At 55.2% G+C, this 13,249-nt stretch overlaps 1 protein-coding gene across 7 annotated transcripts in view; it reads left to right on the forward strand.

The window, feature by feature from the left end:
* NEK6 (NIMA related kinase 6) overlaps positions 1–13,249 on the forward strand; it is a 95,823-nt gene that overhangs the window by 60,428 nt on the left and 22,146 nt on the right. For all 7 annotated transcript variants that reach the window (XM_063697019.1, XM_004048584.4, XM_004048585.4 and 4 more), the window contains exons 5-7: positions 4,329–4,439; positions 9,206–9,314; positions 10,214–10,321. In XM_063697019.1, the coding sequence (XP_063553089.1) occupies positions 4,329–4,439; positions 9,206–9,314; positions 10,214–10,321 (328 nt within the window). The remainder of the gene's footprint in view (positions 1–4,328; positions 4,440–9,205; positions 9,315–10,213; positions 10,322–13,249) is intronic.

A 13,249-nucleotide genomic window follows, 5' to 3' on the forward strand; every position in this document is an offset into this window, starting at 1 on the left:
AGGGCAGCGATGAGATGGCCAGTGTTCGCGCAGGACGGCCTTTTCAACACAAAATCTGGGCAAGAGGATTTTCTTTTCTTTTCTTTCTTTTTTTTTTTTTTTTTTTTTTTTTTTGATACAGGGTCTCGCTCTGTCAGCCAGGCTGGAGTGCCGTGGTGCGATCTCGGCTCACTACAACCTCCGAGTAGCTGGAATAACAGGTGTGCACCACCACACCCAGCTAATTTTTGTATTTTTGTAGAGACGGAGTTTCACCATGTTGGCCAGGCTGGTCTTGAACGCCTGACCTCAGGTGATCCACCCGCCTCGGCCTCCCAAAGTGCTGGCATTACAGACATGAGCCACCACGTCTGGCCCACCTTCTTTTTTAAATTTCCGTTTTTATTTTAGATTCAGAGGGTACACATGCAGGTTTGTTACAAGAGTATATTGTGTGAGGCTGAGATTTGGGCTTCTGATCCCGTCACGCAGATAGTGAACATCATACCCAATGGGAAGTTTTTCAGCCCTTGCCCCACTCCCTCCCCCTCTTGTAGAGCCCAGTGTGTCTACTGTTTCCATCTTTATGTTTGTGTGTACCCAGGATTTAGCTCCCACTTATAAAAGTGAGAACATGCAGTATAGATGTGTTTCTGTGTTATTTCTCTTAGGATAACGGCCTCCTGCTGCATCCGTGTTGCTGCAAAGGACATGACTTTTATTCTTTTTTGTGGCTGCATAATATTCTATGGTATACATGTACCACATTTTCTTTATCCAGCCCACCATTTCTGGGCACCTAGATTGATTCGGTGTCTTTGCTTTTATGAATAGCGCTGTGATGAACATACAAACCCATGTGTCTTTTTGGTAGAACCATTTATATTCCTTTGGGTATATACCCAGTAATGGGATTGCTGGGTCAAATGGTAGTTCTATTTTTAGTTCTTTGAGAAATTTCCAGACTTTGTTCCACAGTGTCTGAACAAATTTACATTCCTACCAACAGCATAGAAGTGTTCCCTTTTCTTCGCAGCCTCACCAACATCTGTTATTTTTTGACTTTGTAATAATTGCCATTCTGACTGGTGTGAAATGGTATCTCATTGTAATTTTTTTTTTTTTTTTTTTGAGACTGGGTCACACCCTATCATCTAAGCTGGAGTGCAGTGGTGTGATCGTGGCTCACTGCAGCATCAACCTCCCAGAATCAAGTGATCTTCCCACCTTAACCTCCCAAGTAGCTTGGGCTACAGGCCTGCACCACGAAGCCCAGCTAATTTTTTTTTGTAGTGACAAGGTCTCACTCTGTTGCCCAGGCTGTTCTCAAACTCCTGGGCTCAAGCAGCCCTCCCACTTCAGCCTCATGAAGTGCTGGCATTATGGGCATGAGCCCCTGCACCCAGCCTATTGTGGTTTTGATTTACATTTCTCTGATGATTAGTGATGTTGGGCATTTTTTTCCTGTTTGTTAGTTGCTTGTATGTCTTCTTTTGAAGAATCACTGTTCATGTCGTCTTCCTACTCTTTATTTTATTTTTATTTATTTATTTTTTATTTTGAGACAGAGTCTTGCTCAGCCACCCAGGCTGGAGTGCAGTGGCATGGTCTTGGCTCACTGCAACCACCGTCTCCCGGGTTCAAGCGATTCTCCCGTCTCAGCCTCCTGAGTAGCTGGGATTACAGGCACCCACCATCATGCTCGGCTAATTTTTGTATTTTAGTAGAGACGGAGTTTCACCATGTTGGCCAGGCTGGTCTTGAACTCCTGACTTCAGGTGATCCACCCACCTTGGCCTCCCAAAGTGCTAGGATTACAGGCGTGAGCCACCGCGCCCAGCCTATTTACTTATTTTTTATTTTTATTTTTATTATTTTTAGACAGAATCTCACTCTGTCACCCAAACTGGAGTGCAGTGGCACAATCTCAGCTCACTGCAACCTCCGCCTCCCAGGTTCAAGCAATTCTCCTGCCCCAACCTCTCGAGTAGCTGTGACTACAGGCACCTGCCACCATGCCTGGCTAATTTTTGCATTTTTAGTAGAAATGGGGTTTTGCCATGTTGGCCAGGCTGGTCTCGAACTCCTGATCTCAATGATCCACCCACCTCAGCCTCCCAAAGTGCTGGGATTACAGGCATGAACCACCATGTCCAGCCTCCTCTGCTCACTTTTTAATGGTTTTTTTTTTATTATTGATTTAAGTTCCTTATAGATTCTGGACATTAGTCCTTTGTCAGATGCATAGTTTATGAATGTTTTCTCCCATCCTGTCAATTGTCTGTTTACTCTGTTGATCATTTCTTTTGCCATGCAGAAGCTCTTTCATTTAATTATCACTTGTCCCACTTGTCAGTTTTTGGTTTTGTTGCAATGGTTTTTAAGGACTTGGTCATAAATTCTTTGTCAAGGCTAATGCTGAGAAAGGTATTTCCTAGGTTTTCTTCTAGGATTTTTATAGTTTGAGGTCTTACATTTAAGTCTTTAATCAATCTTGATTTAATTTTTACACATGGTGAAAAGTAGGGGTTCCGTTTCATTCTTCCGCATATAGCTAGCCAGTTAATTGAGTAGGGAGTCCTTTCCCCATTGCTTATTTTTGTCAACTTTGTTGAAGATCAGGTGGTTGTAGGTATGCTGCTTTATTTCTGGGTTCTGTATTCTGTTCCATTGGTCTATGTATCTATTTTTGTACCAGTACCATGCTGTTTTGATTACTGTAGGCTTGTAGTATAGTTTGAAGTCCAGTAACGTGATGCCTCCAGGTTTGTTCTTTTTGCTTAGGATTGCTTTGTGTGCCGCCTTCTGAAGTCTAGTCACCCTGTATAAATTACCTACATTTGTTACTGACCAAGGTTCTTCCACAGGGGAGCCTCCTGCTAAGATGGCAACAGGGCTCCCTCCCAGCCACCCCTGGGAACCAGGATTGAATGTGCTGCACCTGCGTCCTCAGCTGTGCAGGGTGCCTGGTTCCTCGGAGTGGTGTCTGGATGTTCACTGAGCCACAGCGCTGCTGGCTGAGGGGCAGGCAGGGGCCAGCACACCCACCTCAGGGCCAGACGTTGGTCCAGAGCAGGGATTTGAGGACTTGGATAGGCAGTGGGCGCCATAGCAGACAGGGATCAGTCTCTGGGGGGACCTGGTGAGAGGACGGACACATGGGGAGGAGCTGGGGCCAGTGGCTGAGCCTGCTCTGGCCCCAGGGCCCACACATGGGGGGCTGGCTTGGGGAATGAATGAATGAATGAATGAATGAATGAATAGGGGCTTGCATGGCTCTGTAACATCTGCCCAGGCTCCCCTCATTTTAGAATCCACGGATGGGCACAGTGCATCCTTCTCCCAACGACTTCCGGGCCTTTTGGGAAATGTGCTCACTATCGGCCTCTGGTGGTTGGCTGGTGTCTGGACTAGGCTGACCACACCCACACCAGGGCAGGATATTCGAGTCCCCTCTGCTTTCCCAGATCCTGGAGTCTCTTTGATATAAACAGTCAGCTTTGTTATGAACAGATGCCAGGGGCTCATCTTAGCCTGGAGGGCCTGACTTCCAGCCAGGGGGGCACCGTTCTGTCCAGCTCCATGCTCCACTGCAGCAAACATGCAGGCGGTGGTGCGAAGGACAGAGGCAGGGTCTCAGCATGAGCAAATCAGCCGGGCAGCTCTCATGCCTTCAGGGATTTTTTTCAAGATTTCACAAGGGCCAGGCATGGTGGCATGCAGCCGTAGTCCCAACTGCTCAGGAGGGTGAGGTGGGAGGATCGCTTGAACCTAGAAGTTCAGTTTCAGCCAGGGCAACATAGTGAGATCCTATCTCTACAAAAAATATTTAAAAAAAAAATGATTTTACAAGAGATAGGTCAGGGATTGAGAAAGAGTGGGAAGGATGAAGGGAGGAGATGATCTTTCTGAGGAGCACCTGCAGGCTGGCCGTGTCTGGGCACAGGGACAGAGAGGTGGGGCCCAATGCCGCCCTCAGGGTCTGGGTGGTGAGGAGGAGGGGGAGGGTCCTTTCCACAAGTCCATGCTGAGTCTCACGTAGCTCTGTGCAGCTGCCCTGTTACACATTTCAAGAGTATTGGCCCATGTCATCTTCACAACTGTGCTTCAAAACATTATGCCAGTTTTACAGATGAGGAATCTGAGACTTGGGGATGCAAAGTGGCTTTCCCAGTGTCACCCAGGCCTTCCTGACTCCCCAGCACAGGCCTTTCTTTCCCTGGGACTCACTTCTCTAGCAAATGCCAGGGCCTCAGTGACCGGGTGCCAGCAGGGTGCCGGTGGCAGGCAGGCACTGGGTCTGTCCTGTCTTCACTGGTGCCCCCTCCCCTCTTTCTCTCCTCATGCAGCAACTGAACCACCCAAATATCATCAAGTATTTGGACTCGTTTATCGAAGACAACGAGCTGAACATTGTGCTGGAGTTGGCTGACGCAGGGGACCTCTCGCAGATGATCAAGGTGAGCGCCTGGCGGGGTGGGGGTGCTGGGGGCTGCGCAAATCTGGAGCCAAAGGTGGCAGTCTGCCTTTAGCCCAGTCCTACAGTGCTCTGCCTTTAGCCAGAGGCGGCCACCCGGGGACCCTGGGCGCCCCCCTGCAGATGCCCACAGGCCTCAGCTGCGGTCTGGTGAGGGCCTCTCAGGGTCCGTCCCCGGCTGCTGTTACTGGAGGCCTCTTTCTTTCCATTGGCCTCAGGGAAGCTCAGCTCAAAAGAGCCCATATGCAAAAGCAAGGCGAAGGTGGCGCCAAGACAGGATGGTGGCTGGGAGGGGGCCAGCCATGGGCAGAAGGAACCCCTCTGGCCACCCCCAGTGCCCCAGCCTACCACAGGCACATGAGCCACTTCTCCTGCCTCACAGGAGGAGCAGGGGCAGCACCCCGTTTGGTCAGACCCCAGCTCTTGGGAAAGCATCTTGTAGATCCACTACCTCATTTTAAAGAAGGGGAAAACTGAGCCCAGAGAGGTTAAGAGACTTGCCTGAGGATACCCAGCATTGTGGGTACAGAGCCATGCCTGTGGCCCAGGTCTCTTTTCCTGGCCTGGGACCCTTTGGTGGACATGGTCCCAAGATGCTCTCCCCAGCCCTAGAGGGGGAACTTCATTTCCATGTTATGGCTGACACCCAGGCCTGGGGTCTTCAAGAGATTGAGTGACTGTTCGAGTCACATGGGCAGGCTCAGTGCCAGGACTGGCTCATGCTCCACACCCCTACATACATCTTCACCTGCCTCATCCCACCACCCAGGGCACAGGGCGGGGTTCACCATGAGTCTGGTGTCCAGGACCACTGCAGCTTCAGTGAAACAGCAGCACCTCCTGCCAGCCTCCACCCAGCCCAGTACGCTCATGCATCCCTCACTGAGTCCCCGCCGTCCTCAAATAGCAAAGCTCAGAGAGGTCTAGTCTCCTGCCCAAGGCACCTCAGCCTGTAGGTGGAGGCCCCCAGGCCTGCCTGGCCCCCAGGCCTGCCTGACCCCCAGGCCCAAACCCTCAGCCCCTACTCCACTGCTCCTTAGTAGAGGTCCTCACGTCCCTACTGGCTTGGACCTCTGTCCTCAGGGCCCTGCTGTGGCCCCATCACCTCTCTCCCCTGGATGCAGCCTGCCTGCTCCCAAGTGAGGCTGGGCCCCGCTCGAGCCCCCACCCTGCTCACAGCCGCACTTGGAAACGGGGCTGGATGTGGGTTCTCTGTCTTTCCCATCAGGCACTGGGGATTGAGCAATTGCTCGGTGCTCTTCTGAAATTTGGCTCCTAGGAATACAGGCGTCACTGGGAAGTGGCATTACTTGAGCTGTTATCACCTGCTCTTACATTTCCGTTGACATATTAATGCCTTTGCAGGGATGTTAATCCGCACACAGATCCCTGGTGGGAACAGATGTGCTAGATCATGTCTTAGCTCTTCCTCTCCCCCGCCCCCGCTTTACTTGTTTCTCCTTCACACGTTCCCTTGCTGAACATACAAGCATCGTGCACCCACTGTGTGCCAGCCCTTATGCCAAGAACTAGGGATGCCGCCAGCATGGCTACTGCCCTCAGGGATCCCGGATTCTAACAGGAAAACAGATCCTCGAATAAGTAGTTAGGAGCCAGTGTGAACAAGCCATGTGCAGGGCCTGTGGGAGTCAGAGAAGGCTTCCTGGAGGAGGTGACACTGAGCTGAGCTGTTAGGGGAGGTGGGCTGTCCAGAAGCAGAAAGGGTCCAACAGGGATGGGAAAGGGAAGGGAGCTGAGATGGAGACCACTGGATCACGTAGGGCCTGTTGCTCCAGGCTCGGGGTCCAGGACCAGGCCCTAAGGTCAGAGAAGCTTCCTAAGATTCATGGCGGTGAACAAACGTGGTCAGCTCTGTGTTCTAGAAGAAAGACTGGAGGCCGGGTGGAAGGAGAGGTGAGGGCAGGGACGGAGGAGGAGCAGGAGGTGAAGGAGAGGCCTCTCCCTGCTGCCACACGGGAACGCAGCCGGTGGAGAGGACGACTCACCCTCTCAGCCCCAGTGGAGCCCAGACACTGTGGCCTCTCAGTCCATGGAGTGGGGCTGCAGTCAGACAGGCAGATGGGGGGCTGGGGCTGGGCAAATCCCTCTTCCCTGAACCTCAGTTTCCACCCTGTCCCCGGGAACCTCTTGGAGGGAGCATTGTGGGAAACCCAGGCCAGGTGCAGTCTCCCTCAGCTGAGAGAGAAGAGGAGACATGGGGGCATTCTATCCAGCATCCCTTCTCTATGCCAGGCCTGGGATGGGGTGTCTCCTTCCCCGTGCACCCCTTCCTTGGCTTCACCAGAGCCAACACTGGCTCAGGGTTCAAGTCAGTCATGAACCCAGCAGGATTGAGTCTAGGATGGGTGTGGCCTCAGTTTCTGAGCAGCCACCTGGCCCCCCACGCCTCGGGTCCTTCCTCCTCACCTAGCATGGTTCCCCCTCCCACAGTCCCCACCTCTCTCCCCCCACTGTCCCTGCCTGCTCCCGTTCCCTCCAACCCGGCTCAGGGGCCCTCACCTGCAGAGCTGGCTCGGTGCAGCCGCCAGCAGGGGAGGCCTGGCAGTGCAGAGACCCACCCGAGTAAGACACGTCCCCTGGATGGCCTCAGGCGGGTCCCTGTGCCTCAGTTGCCTCATCTGTAACATACCAGCACAATGCCTGGGGTTTGGTGGGAGCTTGGTTCCCCTGGTTCTGCCTGCTCTCAGGCCACCTCTGGGTTTCCAGAGGAACAGGGGATACCCCATGGTCGCCCCACTGGCCTCAGAGGCTGTCAGGCAGCAGGGCTTGTGTCCCGAGAGCCTGCAGCCTCAAGGGCTGAGCTGCGCCATCACAGCCATGGTGCCCGAGTTATTTACGAGGAAGAGTGAAGCTAGGAGCTGCCGTAGCCCCAGAACCCACCAGAGACTCTGCGCCTCCCCGCTAAATGTCAGACAGCGCTTATAGGACGTGACATTTAGAAAATCACCACTCTCGGCCACGCGCGTCCCTGCTTAAATGCTGTAATGAGGATTCACTCACATCACAGCGTGAATAACATCCCGGCCTGGCCCGCCATAGGCCGGGAGGTGGCCTGGGGGTGGGGTCTGTGCTGAGACCTGGGACGGCTCACCTGAGAGGGCCTCCCAGAATTGCACCTCAGAACAGCCTCGAGGGGATTTACGGCGAGGTCAGGGGCTCCCCACTGCGACTGTCCCACCGTGGGAAGCACCCAGACCTGGGTCCCAGCTGGGTGCTGGGTGACCTTGGGCATGTTCCTGAACCTCTGAGCTCAGTCTCCCATATCAGTGGTTACTGGTGTTATTAGAAGTGGGCTAAGGGGGCAGGCGTGGTGGCTCACGCCTGTAATCCCAGCACTTCGGGAGGCCGAGGCAGGCAGATCACCTGAGGTGAGGAGTTCGAGACCAGCCTGGCTAACATGGTGAAACCCTGTCTCTACTAAAAATACAAAAAATAGCTGGGCGTGGTGGCGCACACCTGTAATCCCAGCTACTCGGGAGACTGAGGCAGGAGAATTGCTCGAACCCAGGAGGTGGAGGTTGCAGTGAGCTGAGATCACGCCACTGCACTCCAGCCTGGGCGACAGAGGGAGACTCCATCTCAAAAAAAAAAGAAGTGGGCTAAGGACCTGGGCTTTCTAGGTGGGAGGCCTGGGGCTGAGCTGTGTTTCTGCCTCTTTCTACGTGGCCCTCAGTTTCGTTTCCCTGTCTGTAAGATGGGCCTAGCCCTCCCTCTTAGGCCCGGCATGGTGGCCACACCCTGCAGGTGGTCTGAAAGTGCCGGCCCAGGTCCTTTCCTCCACCCATGCCCCTTTCCAGGCCAGTGTGTCCTGGTCAGTTCCCAGCTTCCCAGCACCAGAGCAGCTGCCCTGGCCAGCAGGCCCACAGCGCCGCCTCTGCCTGCTTTGGGGAAAGGTGGTTGCTTTGAAGCAAAAAGCCCCTGCACAAAAAGCTGGTATGCAGGTAGCTGGTGAAGAAGTCCTGCCCCACAGGCATGGGCCTGGCACCTGAGAGCCACCCCTGTCTCTAGCTGAGCCGTGGCTGTCACATGCTCTGGGCCTGCCCTCTCCAGGACCTTCTGTTACAGCTCACTCAGTGTGGCCGGGGACCTTTAGTTTTTGTTTTCTTCCTGGAGCACTAAATATGTTTTTCCAGGCAGTGAAGCAGACTGATGCCCGTTGGAACTGGGGTTCCTTTTGAGTGCATCAAGCCCATTTCCTCAAGGTTCTCGCTGCGTTTGTTAAGAATTCCAGTGCACTGAGATCTGCTGGTTCCGAGGAGATGGGGGCAGCTGTGATTTAACCACCACGTGTGTCCTGGGTGCCACCCTCCTGGGCCAGGCTGGGGCTAGGGACAGGGAGAGTCCACACCCATTTCAGTCCTGCAAGGAGTGCCCTGTGGAGGGGGTGTCCAGGAGGTTCTGGAAAAATGCAGTTGAGGGCCACTTTCAGCATGTTTGAGCTGGGTGTCCATGCAGCAAAGCCATCCGGACATGCCAGGCCTGCCTGGCCCTCACGGAGCTTGCTGGGTGGGGACAGGGTGGCCGCAGAGTGCCATTCAGGCAGAAGTAGAGGCGTGGACACAGCACTCTTGGTTCTGGGCTTATTGTTTGCTCAGTGGCTCAATCCCCCCCCGCCCCCGCCAGGCACCAGTTACCCACTGGGGAAAGGACAGAGGCAGTGCCCTGTGGCCACCCACCTCCAAGCCCGCTCACCCGGGCCTATCCCTCTGCTTGTCTCCCCCACTGCAGTACTTTAAGAAGCAGAAGCGGCTCATCCCGGAGAGGACAGTGTGGAAGTACTTCGTGCAGCTGTGCAGCGCCGTGGAGCACATGCATTCACGCCGGGTGATGCACCGAGGTACGTGCCACCCGCCAGGAGCCGCCTGGAGCCACCTGGAGCCCAGGAAGACACTTCCTCATGGCTCCTCCAGGGTCCTCAGGGGCAGCCCCTTGAGGAAGTTGGACCGCTCTGTATTCCCCAGGCAGGGGGGCTGCCCAGCAACCGCGCACACACACGCGCCTGGGTCAGAAACCTCCCGAGGTGGAAAGTGACATGAGCCCCAGGGGGCAGGGGCCCCGCTTGGCACAGCACTTCCAGTTCCCCACAGCAGCCTGGGAGGGAGGTCAGGGGAAGCCTCACACAGAGGGGACTTTCATGGGGGCTTTGCCGTCTCAGCGGGCTGGGCTGAGAAGGGGAGGCACCTGAGAGGGGTGTTTCCACAGTTGACATCACTGCGAGTTGTGAGAAAGGAGCCTGCTGGGTGCCTGGCAGGGCACGAGGTCCTTTACGTAGGCTGCTTCATGGACACCTCCGTTCCTTCACTCTACCTGTATCTCTCGGTGTCTGCTGTATTGGAGGCCCCGCCCTCAGCGGGGGGTACGGCACTGGGTGCTCCACTGAGCACTTCGTTCATTCATTACGCAGATTTTCCCTGAGGGCCTCCTGTGTGCCAGGCACTGTTCTAGGCATGGAGGATACAGCTCTACAGCAGGAAACAGGAGCACAGAAACCCCTGTTGTCTTAACCCTCACAGCAGCTCTGTCAAGTTGGTGGAGGGAGACCCATTTTTCATATGAAGAAACTGAGGCTCAGAAATGGTCAATTTCCCGAGGTCCCACAGCCAGAGCCAGGGCAGGGCCTTGCCCTGAGGGAGCAGGACCTGGGCTAGGCCTCACCTTCCTCCCCCTTCCTCTCGTCCTGCCCCACCTACCCCAAGCCCCCTACCCCACACCAATCTCCTTCTCCTCGCCCTGCAGACATCAAGCCTGCCAACGTGTTCATCACAGCCACGGGCGTCGTGAAGCTCGGTGACCTTGGTCTGGGCCGCTTCTTCAGCTCTGAGACCACCGCAGCCCACTCCCTAGGTAAGGGGGACCTGTCTGTGCCCCAGCAGCCCCCAGCGGTCCTGGTGACCATGCAGGGAGACGCAAACATTCTCCCCACGTGTGTTTGGTCAGTTAGTGCAGGAAGATGCCTTTTGTAAGCCCCAGAGTTTTCTCATCTGTTTAGAATAGTGACCCAGAAGGGAGTCAGCTGTGGCCAGAGGAGCCCAGCTGGGGCTTCCCACACCCTCTGATCACCTCCCAGCCCTTGCGGGAGAAGCTGACTGAGCCGGTTGCTTGGAGCAGGGGGCGTGTCTGTGGCACAGGGCGGTCATCTTCCCACTGCTGTGAGTGTCCCGTTCACGGGCAGCACCCTTGGTCTATCCCTCCTAGGGAGTGGACATTTGCACTGTTCCTAGTTTTTGGCTTTTAAACTGGCGGTTTTGAGGCTGTGGGGACCAGGTGCCTGCCAGGGAGGAGGTGACATTGTAGCTGGACCATAAAGGGAGACCAGATGCTGTTGGGACAGGGAAGGGGAGGGAGCAGCGTTCCAGGAAAGAGTGGGTGAGCCTCGGTGTGCGGCTGAGCTTGGCTTCGCCACAGACCAGGGTCCTTGCAGGAGCGGCATGAAAAGCGGGCAGGGCCTTGAACTCTGAGCTCAGTGGGCTGGACACCACCCTATGGGTCGGGGGGTGCTGAAGGGCTGGACTCGGGAAGAGACTTGGTCAGATGTGTTTTGGGGACAGGTGAAGCAATGGCAAGCTTCAGTATCCACACACTGGGTATGTAACCAAATGTGAAACTTGGAATGCTGTACGATGGGGGATTTTTCATTTAGTGAGAACACAGGAACCAAGAAAGCCCCCGCTTCCCCACCAGTGGAACACAGGAGCAGGGTCTCCTGTGCGTTACCACAAGGCTGTCTGGGTTTCACCACGCCCATCCGTGGGAACATTTCCCAGAGGCCCACGGAGTGGGTGAGGGCCCCTGCTTTCTCAGGGCTATTTCCTGGCTCTTTGAGGTGTGTTTGCAGTGGAAGGTGCCCCCAGGCCCACCCCCTGTGTGCTGCGCCCACCAGCATCCGCTTCCCCAGGAGGGAGCTGGGCCCCAGGAGCTGCCCGCCGCCTCCTTGAACACCGCCCCATTCCAGCTCATTTCCACCCCACTCCATGGCTCAAGCCAGGACGTCTCCTATCCCCAGACCCCCGAGTGCCTGCGGCAAGCAGGGTGTGACAGACAGCAGCATTGTCTGGGCGGAGGCACTTTCTGGAAGTCACAGTGTCCTGTGGAAAGTGTCACCGTTCGTACAGGTTCCAGAGAGACTCTCAGCGCGTCACACACACTTAGGAGAAATGTACAAGCCTAGAGACCAGCGACTCCCAGCAGCTGGTGGAGCCAGCGGGGGTGGCGGGGAGGGGGTTGTTTTGAAACTCTCGTCCCCACCTGGCCAGGCCTCAGGAGCTCTTCCTTTAGCTCCAAAGGGAAGATGTGTCAGGACCCACCCCCCAGGGAGTACGGGACGCTCCACTCATGCCCCTGACAGCCCCAAGCATCCAGCCATCCTTCCCTTTAGCAGAGGAAGAATCAGAAATCCAGGCGCTCGAGAGGTTTTTCCGAGGTCACATGGCAGCAGGCCTCTCCTTCCAGAACCCACGCTGCTTCCAGGAAACAAGGGCCGGGGGCCTCGGCAGATACTGTTGGAGTCCCCCTTTGGGGACCCGGGCCACTGACTCTCCGTTGCTGGAAGGAAGCCTCGTCTTTCTTTGTCCCCTCAAACATTTATTTCCCTTGTGAAAAACCAAGTGTTTCGGTCAGTTTGGGACTGTTTACCTGTGTGGTTGAAGGGCTTCGAAAAGACCAGGAAATTCAAGGGAAGCTGTCAAAGAGAAGAGTTAGAACCGCTGCCTCCTGTCCCCTGTCAGTCAGCACCGAGCCTTTCTCTGTCCCACTGCAGAAAAAAGACTGCGGCGCTCCGTCAGAGCGGGTTAGGATCGCATCATTAGGAATGGGCAGAGATGCGTCTCATCCGACAGTATGATTTTATTGACTTGGACTGGTGCACTTATTATATTAATGAGAAGGAATTGGAACTTGGGAGAAGGCCGCCCTCATAAGCCGGGCTCTTCCCAAGCCCTCCGAGCGCCGACCAGGCCACATGATGGGCGGAAGGAGCCCTCCTGGGGCCTGTCCCCACTCCGGGCTCTGTGCCCGGCATCCAGGAGAGATGCCCAATGAGCTGAGGCCTGCACGGAGCTGAGCAAGTCCCTGCCAGCAGGACAAGCTCCCAGAACCAAGGGCCTGCACCCACCAGGTTCTAGGATGGTGACAGTGCCAAGCTAAAGCCCAGGACCTGTATCTCCAAGACCCAGGGGAAAGACCCCTTCCACCAAGAGGTTCTGCAAACAGCTAAGTCTCGCACACACGTTTGGTTGGGCAAGAGATTGAACTAATTACCATTGCATCGTGACTCAGGAGGGGCACAGGGGCCAGGGACACTTCACGCCCTGTGCGTGGGGATGAATTATGCATCTGCCGCATCTCATGTACACCTACTATGTGGGGATGCTGTGGTGGCAGCCGCGTTGCCCCAGCAACCACCTCATCTCCTAAGGCTGCTGACCCAAGAGCTGGGCTTATGCAAATCTGGTCTCCTCCCACTTCCCCCCTCCCTGGGCCCCCTCCCTGCCTCTGTATTTGCTAACACGAGGCTGGCATGAAAGGGCATTAGTCAGTGCCATGGTCGGGCTGACAGGTGCGGTACCCAGCGGTGGCAGAGTGGCTGCCTCGGTGTCAGAAATAGGAGCCGTAATTAGAGCGCGGAACAGAATGAGCGTCAGACGAATTACCAGGCAGCAGATCATATTTGTCAGGAAGGATTGCATACATAAAAATTAAGTGACAGTACACGCCGGCGTAATGCAGGAAAAATGAAAGATTTGCCTATACACAGCTCACAAGCTACAAGCAAGT

This window comes from Gorilla gorilla, chromosome 13 (genome assembly GCF_029281585.2).
Source record: "Gorilla gorilla gorilla isolate KB3781 chromosome 13, NHGRI_mGorGor1-v2.1_pri, whole genome shotgun sequence".
In the NCBI taxonomy this organism is placed as follows: Eukaryota; Metazoa; Chordata; class Mammalia; order Primates; family Hominidae; genus Gorilla; species Gorilla gorilla.